Raw genomic sequence first — 19,895 nt, forward strand, 5'->3', positions numbered from 1 at the left:
TCAAAATAATCTAGTTGACTAGATTTAGGACAGAAAAAAAAGTTTATACCAAACCAAAAAAACAATTAGTGTAGTAACACTAGTATAATCATTACTTTGAAACCCAATTCAACCAGGTCATGTCGTTTCAGAGCAGCATGAGTACAAGTCATGGCTATGATTTTTGCTTCTTTCACCAACAGGTATTTGGATCTATCCAGGCCACTGCGGAGAAGTTCAAATGCTCTGAATTCCTATGGAGGAGAAAAGAAAATCTTCAAAGTCAGAATACAAAAATTATTGCTTATAAAATGTATTCAGTCAACCTGTCTGGCCACCCTCTTAATATAATTAGGCTAGAAAGTTATGAAGGTATCTACTGTTAACAACCCCATCTTAATAATTTTTTAATGCTAAACCTGGGAACAACAATATTTCAAAAAATAATTTTTTAAAAACACAGAGAATTCTGCAATCTGGGTGCACATATAAATTTGCAGACAATTCTTCAATTAATTCTGAAGACCCCTCTCAGAATCACCCAAATTTTTGTTTTACTATATCTTCTTGTTTCTTACTTTACTGCATCATAACATCACATCAAATACAGTTAATATGACCAAATGATACACAGATCACCTTTACCCTAACTTTTAAAAGCCTCTTAAGCAATTCTGGGAAAAATAGAAGATAATCTGTTTAAGTACTTCTAGGTTATCTAATTAAAGACAATTTACTGTAAATTGTAAAAAACCCTGTGAGGATCAGAGAAGCAGTGATAGGCACACCAACCCTAGTAACCGAATCAGTGAAAACGGAACACACAGAACGGCTGCTTCCTAAGATCAAAGTAAAACAGATTAGACCCTTGGCCCTATTGTAAAACATGCCTATATTACTTAAAGGTGGAAATTCTCACCTGAATGCCTTGCAAGCTAACAAAGCTGCCTAGAGGTATATATACCTCTTAGGATGCAGGGCAAAGGCAAATTCTGGAACTGTGTAAAGTTTTTTATAGGATTAACCAGATCCGCTCACTTTTAACAGCTACATGTCTTACCTCAAGCTGAGTGAATATTTTCTTAATATGTCTAAAACACCCTTCAGCAATTTCCATATCTTCTTCATAGGATTTGCCTTTGAAAATTGGTTGAGGAGCATTTGCAAAATACTGGTGAAAAGGAAAGAAACTGGAGACATCCGTAACATCTGGCAATTTGCCACCCTTAACTTTCACTTTGCTGATATACTCCTCCCAACGAGACATTACCTAGGGTAAACAAGTGTTATTGACATGTTTTTGTATCATAAAGTGATTGGCAAGGTGTAGTCTTGCACACAATAGTATTTAAAAAAAAAAGACAAAAGCAAGGTGTGTCTAAGCTAGCATTTGACTTTGTATCAGGATGACATTTTTGAAGCTGTGGTGGGTTTACCTTGGCACCCTCAACAGGGGGAGAAAATAAAATGGAAAAGCTTATAGATTGAGATAAAGAGAGGGAGATCACTTAGCAAATACCATCACAGGCAAAACAGACCTTACTTGGGGAAAATTAATTTAATTTATTGCAGATTAAAAATAGAGTACAATAGTGAGAAACAAAGACAAAACCAAAACAACCTTTCTTCTCCATCATCTCCTCCTTCCCAGGCTCAATTTCACTCCTTCACTCCCAACTCTTCTACCTCCTCCCTACCCTGAGCAGTGCAAGAGGAATGGGGCTTGTCATTCAAGTTTGTAACACTGCATCTCTGTCACCCCTCCCTCCTCACACTTCTCCCCTGCTCTGGCACAGCCTTTCCACAGGCTGCAGCTTCCTTCAGGGCATATCCACTTGCTCCACCATGGAGTCCTCCACAGGCTGCAGCATGGATATCTGCTCTGACACGGTCCTCCATGGTCTGTAGGGAGACTATCTGCTTCACCATGGTCCTCTCCATGAGCTATCGGGGAATCTCTGCTCCACTGCCTGGAGACCCTCCTGCCCCTCCTTCTCCTTCTGATCTTGGTATGTAGGGTTGTTTCTCACACTCCTCTCTCTGTCCCCTGCTGTTCCATAGTGCTTTTTGACCTTTTCTCAAAGATGTTTTCACAGAGGTGCCACCAATGTTGCTGATGAGCTCAGCTTTGGCCAGCCACGGGTCCGCTGGAGCTGGCTGTGTCCAGCACAGGGCAGCCTCTGGTCTCATCTCAGAGATCACCTCTGCAGCCCCCCACTACCAAAACCTTGTCACATAAACCCAATACAGAAGCAAATCTCTTTATTATCTCCACTTTACAGTACTTTGGTATAAATACCAAATGGGATTCCTTTGGGAGGAAACTGAACCAGAAAATGAGCTCTAGCAGTGCTCCTAGCACTCTCCAACACCTAATGTCTATTTAATGTTTAGGCCCACACTACAGCTAGCCCAGAATAACTTCTGTAAAAACATACACAGTGTATGCATTTGATCCTCAGTACCACTCTACAAGTCTGCATCAGCCACCCTAATTGCTAATGTAGACCATGTCACTGAAAAATACATGGAAGGGAAATAAGGAATATACAATACACAGAAAATCACCGGTTTGTATAATACATATCAAATTTCACACTGGCATTTAATGCCATAAAAGCTTTCTAGCAGCACCATCAAGTAGCTCCTCCAACGCTTGTCCAAAACGTAAAGCAGCCCGCAGATTTTCCCATCTAAAGGAGAAACTTAGAACCTTTGACAGCAGTCATGAAAACCAGCAATGCTAGCCTTTCAATTGGCAACTCATCAGGCAGGATTTAAAACAATAGCAATACCAGTCAGTAATATTGCAATTATAGCTTTAGCTGTTACTGTATTTTGAACCACCAAAGAAAATGTGGCTTTTTTAGAATCAATTCTGAAAAATTCACTCCATTTTTTATGAAGCGTTTCATAACATATTGAGGTCATACAGTTTCTGTAGAAGTATGTCAGTCCTTACTTGGTATAAGAAAAAGTGGCCAGCTGTTTCACAAGTGTAAGAAACATCTCCTGGGACTCCAAGACTCTCTTGCAATCGCCCAACTTCTCGTAGAAGTTCAAGTCTTCGAGCCAGCACATAATTAACTCTTCCATACCTACAAAATGGATTAAATATAACATCATTTGTATTTAAATGTATTTAATTCAAAACTGTTTTACCTAAGTATCACAAGAGATCACAAAACATCCCCCCCCCCAAAAAAAAAAAAAACACAAACCCACAACTACTACCCGGTTCTAAAACCCAAGAATTTGCTACATGCTGACTACTTCTAACAGTTGAGCCCTAATAATTCACAAAGCCACGCAAGAACCATTACTGTAGAAAAATCTCCTTTTATCCTACCACTTCAACAAAAGCTTTGTAAATTTTAGTAAAATATTCTCATGATGTACCTGTAAAGCAGGAAAGCATTACTTACGAAGCACTGTTTAGTAACTATGGCAGACTACATGTTACACAAACACAAGCAAGTTATATGAGTCTACGGACCATCACAAATAGAACCTATAACTAAAATTTTAGTACAATAAGGTTGACTTCCTCTGGAAATATACAGAATGTCTTGCAATAATGCTTAGCCAACCATTACAGACAGGTCTGCATCCACACATAGGAGGTCCTGTCCTCATAGCTGCCTCCTGAATAACTTTTATGACTAGTTTGTAACCTACTTCTTCCATTCTTTTTCCTCCTCTTACACTATTCAAGCCCTATTTTTTTCCTTTGTAAATCAATTTCCTTATTCCATGTGCTTCTCTCCCCTCCCAAAAGGAGTACAAGAGGAACAAAAATCAATGAATCGCATTTTCTAAAAAAGAAAACAAATTAAAAAGTGGTACAAATGGCTGGAATGAATGTGAAAGGAGCAGGATACTTTCTTTTAAAAACGATTCATAGTTAAAAGCTCAAGTGTGAATAAAGGCTAGCTTTCAAGTTCTTCTTAATCTTGCTAATCACAAAATACGCTTTCTGCACGGAAAAAAACCCAACACAATCCCTGGTAATGACAATGGGTCCTATTGTCTTATTTAGAAGGGTGAGAGCAGTTAAAGCTGGAGACTCGAATTTACTAAGACACAACTAAACATGATATTATTCACAACTGGAAAAAAACAAGTTCCTCAGGAACTATGACAGTTAAGATCCTTGGAATACTAACCAGTTTTTTCTTCAACAAAACTAACCCAATATAATTACAAGTGACTGCAACCAGTTCGGTTCTTTTTTCCTCACACTTCCAACGTCCTCTTATTTCTTGCAATTCAGGCCATATGCCCTCTTTTATGTATTCATTCACTGCTACAAAAATTTTGTTTAGCTATGATTCCCTTTGTGTTTAAGTGACAGTACCAGATTAATCAGCTCCTCTCCACCTTATGTTCTTATACCCCCCGCCCTGCTTTGCTGTGCCTGCAGAGGGAGCAAAAAAGGAACACTCAGCTTGCAAGCAGCAGAAATTCCACAAGCAGTATTGTGCCCTCTAAAGCAGCCCAACGCAGAAAAACTATGAACTCGGAAGCAACCTAAAAACAAACAAAATGCATATGGGAAATAAACTTCTCTTCTCACAGTAGTGGAGCCCACCTTCAATTATATTCTTCAACCCTTATCCCTTCCTGCCAGAACCCACAGATAATGTCCTGTAGGTCTGGAGTTACCTTGAAAAAGAATGAAAATAGACAATGTAGAGTGTCTCAAAGAAAATCCCTTTTAATGATGAGCACTGCTGTTCAAGTAATATACTAACTAGTGGATGTTACTAAATAAATATCTGCCATGGAATTTCACTAAGACTTTGGCTATCAAATTTCTGGAATAATTTGACTACATCAAAACATTCAAATAAAAAAAAAAAAAAAAAAAATCACAAGGCATATGTAGGTAGCTTCCAGTGACTGTACATAATTTCTCCTACAGCTTTTGAAGTCAAAGTATTGCTATAACAACTCAGTACTGGACACTTCAGTTACTTCCAGTGCATGACCATTACATCCCTGCTTACATTTATGAACCTGTGTAATCCTACTGACATCAATTGGACTAACACATAACAAACGTACAAATATTTGCAAGAACAGGTTCTTAAGTCTTTGTACCAATACAGTTGATAGCTTTCCTTATGTGTTCTTCAAAATGTGTTATTTACCAATGAAATAAGCAACCTTGTAGTTAAGCAATATTCTGAAGAATTAAAAGCAGAAAGTTTAATTTCATGTTTATATTTATTAATGCAATATTCACTATGCTAGTAGAAGTGATAGCGTATTTGCACAAAAAAATCCTAACTGCAGAAACCTACCTTTATTACTCAACTTTCACAAAACAGATTAATTCTATGAAGTAAGTGTATATGGGCCCAGAATATAATGAACTACTTTTATTTAAGCAGATGAATTTTTGAACAAGCAACTGCCTGACTCTACCTTTGAATTCTCCAGAGAACACAGATCCCCCATTGAATAAGACCCAAAATTACTTAACCCTGTATTGAAAACAAGTGCACTGTGTTACTGGGATTTAACAATATGAGAAAGGTAAAACTTGTCAGCACGGCTCCCTGCTCATTTACAAGGGAGGTAGAATGGATTCAACACATACACGTTGATACAATGTTTATGCAAGCAAGTTTATCATTACCACCTCCTTTCTCACCTGCTGAAATCTTTCTCTGTCTCTAATTCCTCTTCTCCATGACCCAGACGCAGGAGGTGGCGCTCATCAATATCTAGAGCCATGATTTTTTCAAACAGCTGGTTCAAGGCCTAAAGATTGACAAGAATAGGAGAAAAAAATAAGTTTTTAGAAATTCAGATGCTCTTGTAGGGTAAAACTGAAGAACTACTGGTAAGCCAGCCAGGAAATTATGGCTATTTCAGTATAAATGGAAGCCAAAGCAAACATGAAGTTAATACTGAAACTAGAACTCTATCTTGACAACAGGGAAATTAGCCTACTAAAACTCTTGTATTTACATACTTTATACAACAATTAAATTTGATTTTACACTTTAAAAACAATTTTAAAATTTGACCTAGTTAATCTAGTTGATAAAACTATCAGTATAAAACTGTCTCAAGAAGCACACTTTGCAAACACTGATTTTCTCAGATGACTTTAAATCATTTAACTTTTACTGTACATTAGAAGAGTGTGACCTGGTACTGACTGGCAGGTGCTGTGACTATTCCATACGGATAAATAAATTTCGCTAAACTAAACTACAAAGTGTGCTATGTCCCCTGCCTTAAACTCTTCAAATCCCTAACAGCTTAACATCAGCTGTCCAATTCAGTGTATTTCAAAGGAGTAAGTCTGTAAGCACTGGATCATCAAGTTATGAAACTAAGAGTAAACATGAGCAAGCTCCACTTGTACCTCAAGCCAGCTGGAAGACATGCAAACATGTTAAAGTACAGCGTCAAGGCATAGGGAACGAACCCTGTTGTGACACAGTTTATTTCCTGAAGTACAATTTCAAGTTCATGTTCTTGTATAAGTCTTGTCCGGTAAGAAGTGTCTCCTACCCGCCTAAAATTATTTCCTCCCTTTTCCCCCCAACGGACACACTCTCAACCCTTTCTCTCAACTTCACTACCTGTTACTCTCCCACAACCCACTGTAGACTGGCCTATATTATTCCAGGTTGTAACTCCCCACCAAAATGAAGCCCCATCCATCATTCTTTGATCAACAGCATAAGTGCCTGATCTTACTTTGATGGAAAAAGACGAAATGTTTTCAAAGTGGAATGTTCAGTTAAAATAGCTCATAACTGAGACAGAATCGGCTAATTAGGGAGACCAGGCAATAGATGACCGTGGTTTCCAAACAAATCCTTCCAAACCACATGCAGATTTAGAGTAAGAACCTTCAAGACTTTTATCATTATTCTTCTTATTTTATGTATGCTTGAGAATTAGTAGCTAGACTCCATCTCCTACAAACAGGAAGCAAACATTCAGCTGAAGAGGCCTTCCCTTAGAAACATGAAGCACAAAGCAACTGCTGTCTTGGACAGGTAATTAGCAATGGCACGCACGAAATCAAAGTGCAACTAACAACTGCGCAGACACTTTTTTAAAAGACTTCCTAACTTCTACCCCCAACCAGTTAAATATATGGAAAACTATTGACAAATAGCTCAGTACTACAAACCTGAAATTCAAAAATTTAATTTCACATTATGATACTGGCAAAACTGTACATAAGTTAACTGTAAGTTTTCACTGTGAACAGACAACTGCAATCCCAGACCTACTGATCTCAATACCTGCTGTTGTTCTTGATTTTAATTTCAGGAAAATTTCATACATGACTGACACTTTACCTGATTAGAGTGGGTAACTATAAGAGTTCGTTGTTCTGGGAAATTGTGATAAAGATTGGATATTATCTGGACCGCTACATCAGTTTTTCCAGTACCAGGTGGACCCACTACCTAAAAACAAACAAATAAAAAAAAAAATCAAACCCAAACAAAAAAATCAACATACAATTTATCAGAATGTCGCACAACACCAAACTATAGCCTGTTGGGAAAAAAACCCAGAACAATCTCACAAGACATTGGCATCGTACATTAGTAAGGAAAAAAAAAAAAAAAAAAAAAAATCTTCTGTTGCATATACAAGTGTTTGCTGGCTTCTGTGAACTTCCAAGAACACGTGCGTACGCCATGAAAGACTTAGCCCAACACCAATGCAGATTCCTACCTAAGAGCAATATGGTAATCCAGCAATTACTCACTGGCTTTTGTGAATTTCAAGAACAAATGCAGTATGTCATAAAAGACTAATTCATATTAGTTAGGCAGATTCCTGCCTAAGAGGAATACGGTAATCCAGTATATGAAGTATTGTTTTGTTTTTGCAACCCATGAAAACAGACCTCCTCGGAGAAAAAGGTAATTAAGTATTATAAAGCATCTCAAAGTGCTTTGTTCAGCATTAAGCAGCACAGAATAGCAGGTTTCATATGTATGTGCACATAAAACTACAAATTGCTACGGCTTCTTTAAATTGCTTGCTTTATTTAATGAATCTAATTGATCACTGGATTCAAAAGCAAGTAGGATTGTACTTCTCAAAAAAAACAGAAATATGTGACATGATGACAGAAAATAAAACATAGGCCTATATTACGTAACTCTTCTTGGTCTGCCTTCTCTCCCTGCAATAAAGTGGGTGAAGCAGAGAAAAAAAAAAAAAAAAAAAAAATCAGAAATACATCCTCAAAACCAAAACGCTTTGTCACTGTTTTTCCTTTTTGGCCTAACAGACTTTCATTCTCTAACCTCTTAAATGTGGTTTTAACAGAAAAGTTAAAGTTACATAATGACTATCTTCTCAAATATTTATGAAAGCTGATGTAGTACCAGGCACAGGAAGTTACTTGTCTTCTTTAAAGCCCTCCAAAAGCGAGGTAGATGGTAGTTTATAATGTATTATACACTTGCATTTGAAGGTCATTAATAATTCAACAAATATTAAATTATACTAATAAACGGTATGCAATGATATTCCAAACAAATAAGAAAAAAATAAAAACTAAGCGACTTAGGGACCTCCTCTCAAGTATTTTGTGTGATAATTATATACTACAAAATGCTAATAAAGATTTTAATTTCCCAATCTTCCTTCCTGTTGACGATACTTCCAATCTAAAACAATACTCCTATACACTGACATGGGTATTCTTAGACAAACACTCTAATTATGTGAAAGCCAGAAGTTCAAATTATCACAAAAAACTCCTTCCAACATTGTTTAATAACCAAATTTAAAGCATCTATCACTGTGCCATTTTCACAGCATTCAAAAAAAAGAGCTTTAATTTCTAAATAGACCTTAAAGTTGATATTCTATCAACAACCAGAAAGTTCTGATGTGTTCTACTAGAAACATACCATACTTCAATCCACATTATACACATTTACAACACTACTAATTTCAGCACACTTCATCAGGCCAGGACAAAAGGCATACAATTCTACTGAAGTTTATTTTTTCCTTTGCCATGCATCTTTTGTGTGCTAGCTACAGAGCATACAGCCAGTAGTAAAACATAAGCAGCAAGGGCAGGAGGAAGAGCATGGTAATAATGAATACCAATACAAAACCATAAAAATTAGCATTATTGCCTATATAGACCAAGAAGAAATTAAGAGTATCAGAGAAAAGTCATTCAAATATCCCACTGAGTCACTACCATGATAGACTGCACTTCATTGGGAGACAGGTACTTCCAGAAAAAGTCTAATTGAGAGCGGTAAACCTTAAAGACCTTTGCAGAAATTCACTGATCAAAAATTATTTTAATATAAATCTACAGCTTTGGTTTGGTTTGTAACTTCTTAGTTCTAGAAGTCAGTAGGATATAAAGGATTGCACAATACATTTCACAAAACAGCAGAAAAAAGCTCCCTGAAGACAATTCAATGACTTTCATTCCCTTTAATTGAGTTAGATCAAACTAAAAATGATGCAAGTCATTTAAAACAGCCAAAAACGACAGACATAGCAAGAGCTTTACAGTCTAAAACTAGCAATCCAACCACTGAAAAAGTAAATTCAGTTGTTGTGGAAAGTCTTCAGCCACTGAAACACTGTATATAGTTACACTTCTGTATGATTTTGTAAAGATGGGAGGATGTTGAACATTTGTATGTTAATTTTTCATATTTTTATACTATTAACAGAAGTGATCTCGGCAAGGCTACAGAAATGGTCACTACCGGTATTTCACTGAATGTACTTAAAGTCAGAAATAAGTAAATACAAAATAATTACAGAACTTATATAAATAAGTATAAAATCCTTGAAAATATTCTTACCATAGTTAGCCCAGGCTGCATTCCCGCACGTATAGCTTCAATCTGAGTATGGGTAAATTGAATAGTATTGCTGTAACAACACAAAACAAGATCAGAGAATTGACAGATTTTGCCAAGTTTTGACAAAAGATGTTGTTTTAACAAGTTTGATTTAAGTTAATTGGCTACATGTTTCTCCAGAACTACGTGCTTGCCAACTTTCATATAAATTAAACCAACATTACGACTATCTTTTTTTATAGCCATGACAATCTTGCAATTTCTACACTAGACACTAAATCACTTTGTCCATGTGATGACAAAATTCCCCCATCTAAACGATTGTCTGTCTGTAGCTATCATTTCCTGAGAATGCTGTAAAATTGTTTAGGTATGATTCTCCTAATATTTAAAGTCCTGACACAACACTAAAAGACAGTATTTCTCATTGTTCTTCAAATGAAGTTTATTACCGTTTTGGTTGATTATATGGATATGGCCCCCTGTTTGGAATGACATGAGGCTCTACAATCAGTGTTTTAGCTTCTTCAGGTTTTTCTTCATTTCCATCCTCTTTTCTTTTCTTTCCTTTACCTCCCTTTATTGGGAAAGTTATCCTGTAACACATAATTTAAGACTACATTTCAACATAATCACTATGACACCAGACTGTCTTAGAAGTTTATACAGAAAGACTATTTCGTCACCATTAAGACAAACTTTCACACAGTAGGGACAGAAGAGTTGCAAACAACAAAGTATCACTGAGGATAAGGAAAAGGAATGACAAATAAATTGATGAAGCTAATATTAAGAAAGCGTATTTAACAAAAAGTATGTCAAAAGTACTCTTTACATAGCTTGAAAAGCCAGAGGCAGTGCTGAGAGTCAGCTGGAAAAACAGAAGGCAGAGTTCATAAATAAAAATGGAAGGGACAGGAGTAAAGTTATACTAGAAAGCCACCGGCACTGTCTGTTCAGTAGTAATAATTTGATTTTGTTCTAGAACTACTGGTGTTCTTTGTTTGTGGGGTTTTTTGTTTGTTTGTTTGGGTTTTGTTGTTTTCTTGTTTTGTTTGGGGGGGTGTGTTGGTTTGTGTTTGGGTTGGGTTTTTTTTGTGTTGTGTTTTGTTTGGTTGGTTTTTTTTAAAAAAACAAAAAAATACAAGATATGTTAGTGTTCTAAACTGTTCCAACAGTTTATAACTGGCTATCCAATTGGCTGTCCAATTATCTTCAAACTACAATGCAGACATGTTTACCAGCAATAATCTTAGTCTCTTTAGAGGATAAATGCAGTAGTAGGATGAGCAACAGCTCTTCATAAAGAGGAATATATCTGTATTTTAATCTATGAACTGAAAACTAGTTCATCAAGGGAAATTGTGCATGGTATCTTGGTATCTACAGACTATTTTCATATCACTACACAGTGTTAGTGCCTTCTCCCCACATATCCTATATGCAGTGCTTCAAAATAAGCATGGAAGATTACCTCCATGCCTTTCAAGATTCCACTAAGCCATGATAAGAGCTGACTGGTGTGGGGGTAAAGCCATCTTCTCCCTGCCCAGTCAAACCTGTTCCTTCAAAAGGAAACATATTTCAATTCTCATTAACTTATAAGGGAAAAAAGACAGTTTCTTCAGTCCATCTGAAGAAGCTATTCTCCAACACTATGCACTGTGAAACTCAGTTGCCAAAGTCCAAGGAGGTCCACCAGGAGGGCAGAATTGTCAAGTCTAAAAATTCTGGACCAGCACTGCTGAAATATAACATGTATATCTAATTCAGAAGTCAAAGGTAGGCATCCTTGTTCAGAAACCATTTCTAAAATTAAATAAGCAATACGGGATTTCAGACTTAATTCTTTATTTTGACTGAATGGTGTTTCCAAAAGCTCAAATTTTAACTGACGTTGAAATTGCTGTTCTTAGCTTGCTTTAACAGGACACGTAAGGAAATTATGTTATTAAAAAACTTTAGGCTGAACTTGAGGTGGCTAGATACCATAATGCCGAAGTGAATACTACGTGTCTTGATTCTATCTCATACTGTTGCTTGTCCCATATATTCAATAGGCTGATCTACAAGCAATGCTCTGATGCATTTTTGTACAGAATAGAGCAGAAACTGGTCCTAAGCCTAATGGTAGTACAATTAACTCTGTTACTTAACCGTCTAAATCTTAACATATTAACAGCTTTTCTTAAAAGATAGAGCACCTCCTTTCAACCACCGAACTCAACTCCACCTGACAATGTACTTCAGTAAGAATACCAGACCAGGAGTATTTGAAATTTTGAGATCACCTGAAGGGGGGTACTTGCAGAACTGGATTGTCAACAGTCACTTTAATATTGTATCCAGGAAAGCTAGCTTTTAAGTGATCAATGGACAGGAAAGTGTCATTAAAATCCAGAGTTGCGATCTGATTTGGCATTTTTGAATAGTGTGCACTACTTGGGTCTCCATATCCAAGAATGATGTCATGCAGCCAGTCAGGAACCACACAATCTGTGTTCATCAAATTCCTAATAGTCTCCAGAACAGCCTGCAAATTAGAAAAATAGAAGAAATATCTGTCATGGTTTAACCCCAGCCAGCAACTAAACACCATGCAGCTGCTCACTCACTCCTCCTAGCTCCCAGTGCAACAGGGAGGAGAATGGAAAAAAGGGTCATCTCATGTGTTGAGATAAGAACAGTTTAATAACAAAAATAAAATAACAACAACAATAATAATAAAATATAACAATGATAGCAATGAAAAGTAATATAACAAAAGAGAGAAATAAAACCCAAGAAAAGACAAGTGATGCAAAACACAGTTGCTCACTACCCACTGACCAACGCCCCAGCAGCAATCTACGCCTCCTCCGGCCAACTCCCCCAGTTTCTATACTGAGCATGACAGTCTATGGTACGGAACATCCCTTTGGCTAGTTCAGGTCAGCTGTCCTGGCTATGCTTCCTCTCAGCTTCTTCTATGACTCCTTGCTGGCAGAGTGTGTTATCAGCATTATTCTCACACTAAATCCAAAACACAGCACTGTACCAGCTACTAGGAAGAAAACTGACTCTATCCCAGACGAAACCAGGACAATATGATTGAGAGACTGACTTTTTACTAAGAAAACAGGACAGTGAAGACTAATCAAGTCTATTCTAAGATGTAAGCACATAACCATCTTTAAGTGACGGGCGTTTGGTTAGACACAGCGTATATATGCAACAAACCACCAGTGTCAGACCATAGAATTCTTAAACTATGCTGTTAGTGAAGAGGACCATAATCATCAGTAGAGTGTTCATTTCAGAACACTTGGAGGAGAGAAAGGCATAGAAGACCCTCATGCAGCTTAAGGTTTCTCTTTCAACCCTATAAATTTCACCCCTGCAGACAGCTTAAGTTTCCCCCTAAAAGCTTGCTCTTCACTCCTAAATTAGTTTCTCTACTCATCTGTGGTTATGTCAGTATTTTCTCTCCTTTCCCCCTTCCACAAAAACATCAATGCTCCAGATCCTGGACTTGCACAGGGGGCGTGCATTTTAACTAAGAGGTAGCTGAACTTTAGTCTTGCTGTTAAAGGGCTACTTTAGCGGCAAGTCTTCAACAACTGCCTTACTTAGTATTAGGACATCATGCATCTGTTCTCTAGCAGAATAAAGACTAGATATGAAATCTGCACCAACTTCCAGATCCTCCAACTTGCCACGCCATCAAACATGGACGCAAGCACATGGCAAGCATAGTGCATCAGCAGTCCACACCAGGATATAATACAAGTCTTCCAAATGTCAATCTTGTAAAGAATCATCAACCAAAACAAAGGATGGAATTTAATTCTGATAGTCTAAATTTACATATCCAGCTCCAAAGGGTAGGATTCTCAGCCCTTTTCCTGCTTGTGTTTTATCACTCGAGGAATGAAAGTAATGCTATCATCATTCCCGGTTACACAGTCAACCTCTATAAAGGTTCTGATCCTTCCCTTCTACTCAGCATGCAGGAGACCAGATCTGGAGTGCCGTGTCATGACACAGACATACTGGAATGAGTCCAGCAAAGGGCCACTAAAATGACTAAGGGATTGGAGAATCTGTTATAGGAGAGGCTGAGAGAGCTGGGATTGTTTAGCCTCAAGGAGAGAAGAAGTGGTGGAGAATTTTATCAGTTTGTATAAAAAAAACAATGGGAGGAAGCAAGGAGAAAGGAACCAGGCTCCTCTCAGTAGCACCCTGTGAAAGGACAAGAGGCAATGGACACAAATCGAGATATCAGAAATTCCACTTAAATACATGAAAAAGTTTTTACTGTACAGGTAGGTAATTGAACACTGGAAGAGGTTGTCTAGACAGGTTATGCAGTCTCCATCGCTGGAGATATCCCATTCCAACTGCACAAAGTCACAAGATCTTGAGCAACTTGGTCTAGTTGACACTGCTTTAAACAGGGCTTGGACTAGATCATGTCCAGAGGTCCCTTCAACCTCAACCATTATGTGAATCTGTGACTCTGTTCCTTCCAATCTCAACCATGCTGTGGATTCTGTGATAGCTCTGTAAAGTTATTAACTCGAACACAACTTAGCACTACAACATTATAAGACTGATGTTAAGTTATACGCTCTGTCCTTTCCTTATCCAAAAACGTTGCTTGATTATCTAACAGCAGAACGGCTCCCACTATTTCAAATTTAATTCTCATACAAGGGAAGCATGTCATAGCAGGTCTGTCCTTGTATAGGAACCTCTGGATAGTCAAGTTCCTAGCTGTGAGAAAAAGTGAATCTGCACAGGATAATACAGCTGGCATCACTGTGACACAAAGTATGAACTCAAGCTCAGCTCCATTTTACAGTAAAGCAGATGGCTCAAAGAATCTTACCTGATGCCTACAAAGCACTCCAAAAACCTCCTCTCCCTTCAGCTCTCCAAAGCACATACTGTATTTCTTCTTGCTCTTGGTCTTACAAACATTTTAGTATGTGCCCTGCAGGACCAGAGAGGTCCTACACTTAACTTCTGTCCTGGGTTACAGTGTAAAATGTGCCAAAAGGAAAAAAAAAATTCTATTACCACCTTCAGGAGCTGTTGAGACCAGGTGGGGCAGTGCTCTCTGCCTCCCCCCTCTGGACTATCTCCTGTTAATGGGCACAGCAATGCCTTATCGCCTGACCCATCGATAACTCGCTCCTGGACTATCTCCTGTTAATGGCCCATCAAGGAACTGCCTCACGACTCCCCATCCCATTGTGAGATGCTCCGCCCGGGGGGGGGTGGGGTGGGGGAAGGAGCCAAGCAGTCCATGCCAAATAAAAACTGAGATTTCGAACACCCTAGCAGCCTTCTTCCACTGGATTCCCAGAGGAGCTTTTCCCCCCACTGGAGTTCCAGAGGACAAGAGCTACCTACCTACCACTGGAACTTCGGAGGAAAACCAGACTCTTTTCCCTGAGCTACTTCAACAGAACTACATCCACTGCTTCAGGAGGACTGCAGCCAGCATCTTATCGGACTGCCACTGCCACCCTAACAGGGTGTCAGGTTGTATTCCTGACTCTGTCAGTGTAAACCAGTGGGTTGTTTGTTTTTCCCTGACTTGTGTTATATATATATATATATATATATATTAGTAAAGAACTATTATTCCTATTCTCCATATCTTTGCCTGAAGGCCCATTAATTTCAAAATTATAATAATTTGGAGGGAAGGGGGTTGCACTTTCCATTTCAAGGGAGGCTCCTGTCTTCCTCCACAGACACCTGTCTTTCAAACCAAGACAACTTCTCAAGCCTGAAGGTCCTGCAAGCACTTCAAAGCCGAAGATAAACTGATGGCTAAGTCCCATATTAATTAAGGATATTTATATTTTTGCTGCAGATATAACACAACTGTTTCTTGCTTAAATGTATATTAAGCATAGCATAATACATTTGTGCTAAGAAAAGCACAAACAAATCTGAAAATGTGGCTCCTTCAGGTAGTATTTCTAAATCTAGATGATCAATTTCTCAGAGGAAAGTTTAAGAAGTATGGCCTTAACAGCTAATGTGCTGTTTTTACACCACAAAACTTTGCCTCAGCTTTTCAAAAGTAACTTCTATACATGTAAAAATAGTAATATTAGTTCTTGTAAGAACTAACACTGATGACCAACTGTAGTGACACAGTAGTGTCACCTCCAGCAAACACATTGTATTTGCACTTCCACTCCTGTCTCATCTGCTTAATTTACTAAGACTGCACAAGAGTTCTCTTGCCTTCTTTCCTACTAGCTCAGCTTAAAACTTCAAGCTGCCTTCTATCTGCTCAATACACTATCAACACTAATCACAGCCATACCTTGTTTTCTTTTATCCAGCTGAAATTAGAAAGGTTTGACATGACACAGAATGCTTGCACCCAAACCGGTACAGATGTGATAAACCTGGAAATACCTTAGTTTGCCTTTACTTAAGTCTCATACATTCATTTGTCAAAACCAGCATAGAATGGTTTGCATTGTAATTTGTCTGTAAATTAGCTGCAAGAACACAATACAAACTTGAAAGCTACACTCACCTCTAACAGCAATTCTGAGCAAATCTAAGTATCCATTGCAGCACTTTCCTTCTGACTACACAAAAGCACATCTATATGCAAATAAAAACCACATCTATAGCCCTGCCAAAGCCTGCTGGTGTGCCAGAGAGTACATGTGCTTACAACATAAAATGAACCTGTAACAGACATACAACATTAACAATCAGTTCTGGGAGGGGTTTTAGGTAAAGTTATAAAGGACTCTGTGAAGTACTTCCAGTATACCAATCCACAGCTGGATGGCACCAGAATGCTCTGTGCAGACCACAAGTTACTGTTTCACACCAGAGGCATCCTTCCAGATACAGAAAAGAGTCAAATTCTTCCTGCCTCCCTCTTTATCCATCTGCACAGAACTTGCTGCAGAATCCTTTAAAATGAAAATCACTTCAATTATGTAATGCATGACTTTTAAGTCACGAAAAGACAGGCAGATTCTCGTTCCTGCTGCATTTTCATAATGGAAAACTCACAGAACATTAAAGACTCAAAGGTCTAAATGATCTAACCGCAAAGAAACTGAGCATGCATACGAGAAATATTTTCAGGTATACAAAATTATGGACCCTCACAAGAGAAACAAAAAAAAAAAAAAAAAGAAAAAAAAAAGAGGAGGACAACAGTATCTTGAGCTGCATTAGGAAGATGCCAGCAGGTCAAGGGAGATGTTCCTCCTTCTTTGCTGAGGCTGAATCTCAGAATAGTTTGGGTTCAAAGGGACCTTTAAAGGTCATTGAGTCCAACCCCCCTGCAGTGAGCAGGGACATCTTCAGCTAGATCAGGTTGCTTAGAGCTCCATCCGGCTTGACCTTGAAAGTTTCCAGGGACGGGGCTTCTACCACCTCTCTTGGCAACTTGCATCAGTGTTTCTCCACCCTCATAACAAGAAAATTCCTTCCTTATATCTAGTCTGAATCTATTTTCTTTAAAACCATTACCTCTTGTACTACTGCAACAGGCCCTACTAAAAAAGCTGTCCTCATCTTTCTTATAAATCCCCCTTAAGTATTGAAAGGCTCCTGCAAAGTCTTCTACGAGCCTTCTCCAGACTGAACAACCCCAACTCTCTCAGCCTGTCTTCATAGGGAAGGTGCTCCACCCCTTTGATCATTTTTGTGGCCTCCTCTGGACCTCCTAAAACAGGTCCATGACTTTCCTGTGCTGAGGACTCCAGAGCTGAACACAGTACTGCAGGTGGGGTCTCACCAGAGTGGAGTGTCAGAATCACCTCCCTCAACCTGCTGGCCACACTGCTTTTGATGCAGCCCAGGATATGGTTGGCTTTCTGGGCTGCAAGCACACATTGCCAGCTCATGTCCAGCTTTTTGTCCATCAGCACCTCCAAGTCCTTCTCAGTTGGGCTGTTCTCAATCCCTCCATTCGCCAGCCTATACGAATACCAGGGGTTGCCCCAACCCAGATGCAGGACTTTGCACTTGGCCTTGTTGAACCTCATGAGGTTCAAAGGGCCCATTTCTTGAGCTTCTCCAGTTCCCTCTGAATGGCATCACATCCCTGAATCCAGAGAACTGTGTTCAGTTCTGGGCTCCTCATTAAACAAAACAAAACCAACCAACCAAAAAAAAACCAGAGTTATTGGAGAGTATCCAGTGCAGGGCCAGAAAGGTGATTGAGGAACCAGAGCATCTTTCACATGAGTAAAGGCCAAGAAAGCTGGTACTGCTCAGCCTGAAAAAGAGAGACGCTTCAGGAGGTATCATATCTATGCGATAAATACCCGACAGGAGGAAATGAAGATGAGGGAGCCAGACTTTTCTCAGTCGTGTCCAGTAAAAGCAGACAATGGGCACAAATTAAAACTCATTAAATTCCATATGAGCACAAGAAAACTTTTTGTTTGTGTTTTTGTTTGTTTGTTTTTGTTATTTTTTTTTTTACTGTGAAGACAATTCAGCACTATAAGAGGTTGTTTAAGAAAAGCTTAGGATTCTTAATTCTTGGAGACATTCAAAACCCAACTAGACATGGTCCTGGGCAGCCTGTTGCAGGTGACCCTGCTTGAGCATGGGGCTTGGACTAGATAAATCTCCAGAGTTGCCTTGCAACCCAAATGATTCTACAATTCCATAACTATGCCATCTGATCAAAAAATGTTTACTATGGGCAACACAGACCACTTGGTCAAAGTTAATTTACATCAATTCACAATTCTTTCTAGAAACCCAAATATACATTTTGACATTGCTGGAAAATTTTCCTCTTCTTGCTTTAACAGAGGGTAAGGAAAACTAAGTTATTGATAAGCTTCCTGAAAACCAACATTTGCTGAATTTGTATGCAAAACTGAATTAAAGTTGTGTGCATAATTTTAATCCTACTTACAGGCAATATGCAGTATCATAATGCATTAGCAACAGGTTTATTTTGAACTCTGCGCAAATTCCTTGAAGGCTCTCCTGACAATGAATACTCAAGGAATTAAAGCGCTAAGGAATCATGCACCGCAACTATGTGAAAACTGTTAGGGCAAAGAAAAAAAGCACCATTCAATCTACAAAATTCAAGTTAGCATACAGTCTCTGTAAGTACTATAAAATATATCAGTACTAAAAATCTCATGTGACACCCTCCAAAGCCCAGTAAGGAACTGATCCAGTGATGCTCCCAAAAGCTAACAGGTTTCTCTGATCTTCACCTTTTCACTAGTTACTCCTTCTTTTCCTACAGTCCACTATTACATCAGGTAATAAAAATGTTCCACATACTGCCTTAACCCAAAAGGCCAAACATGACTAATCTGTAGGCCACCTCTTAAAAGACTGAAATGATAAACTAACGTTCCATTACACGCTCGAGTGAAGTAGGAGTGTTCTGATTTTCAGTTACTTCAATGCTTATCTGCAGGGGGAAGTTATCACCAGCTGACATGATTTAACTTCCTGAAGTGATCTAACACCACTTAAAAAGCCTAACTACGTGCATCTAAAATGAACACGTTTCAGTACTGCTGGCATATTTAGACAAACTCTTATCCTAAGAGTCAACGAGCAAGCACCTTACCTTGAAATTGTTTTCTTTTGGTTTTCTTCTCATTATTATATTAAATGTCTCATAAACATCTTCTGCTCCATTTTGTATTGTATTGGTCATGTCTTGTTGATATTGGTTTGGGTCCAGAAATACCCTGTATGTTCTGCAATCCCCTTTAAGTCTTGGTTTGGGTTCAGGTCCTGCCCATAATGAAACAGTAAGATTAGAATTTGTAGTACTGCTAAAAAGCACATTATCATCCAAATAAGTGATCCATAATCGTTCCTGAACTGAAATTTAGACAAATTCATATGATGAAACTAATGACTGCAGGACATGACAAACATTTTTATTTCATGTTTTCATGCCATTTCTAATAGAGTTTTTTAATATAAGCTATTTTATTTCCAAAACGAAAATGGATTGATTCAATTAATCTAATTACATCAGATTTTACTAGAGGAAACTAGTTAATCTTTTTCAGGCTGCTTACGTAATTGGTTTGTTTTTTCAACTAG

At 38.3% G+C, this 19,895-nt stretch overlaps 1 protein-coding gene across 2 annotated transcripts in view; it reads right to left on the minus strand.

Annotated features, from left to right (window-relative positions):
- AQR (aquarius intron-binding spliceosomal factor) overlaps positions 1-19,895 on the minus strand; it is a 58,798-nt gene that overhangs the window by 15,629 nt on the left and 23,274 nt on the right. Inside the window, exons 19-27 of one of the 2 annotated variants that reach the window (XM_009958487.2) lie at positions 19,408-19,577; positions 12,110-12,351; positions 10,271-10,414; positions 9,819-9,888; positions 7,314-7,424; positions 5,639-5,748; positions 2,942-3,077; positions 1,040-1,249; positions 96-233 (exon numbers count right to left, since the gene is read on the minus strand). In XM_009958487.2, coding sequence (XP_009956789.1) covers positions 96-233; positions 1,040-1,249; positions 2,942-3,077; positions 5,639-5,748; positions 7,314-7,424; positions 9,819-9,888; positions 10,271-10,414; positions 12,110-12,351; positions 19,408-19,577 — 1,331 coding nt within the window. The remainder of the gene's footprint in view (positions 1-95; positions 234-1,039; positions 1,250-2,941; positions 3,078-5,638; positions 5,749-7,313; positions 7,425-9,818; positions 9,889-10,270; positions 10,415-12,109; positions 12,352-19,407; positions 19,578-19,895) is intronic. The other variant, XM_086461978.1, reaches the window with a different exon arrangement.

This window comes from Leptosomus discolor, chromosome 3, assembly GCF_034619465.1.
Source record: "Leptosomus discolor isolate bLepDis1 chromosome 3, bLepDis1.hap2, whole genome shotgun sequence".
Classification (NCBI taxonomy): domain Eukaryota; kingdom Metazoa; phylum Chordata; class Aves; order Leptosomiformes; family Leptosomidae; genus Leptosomus; species Leptosomus discolor.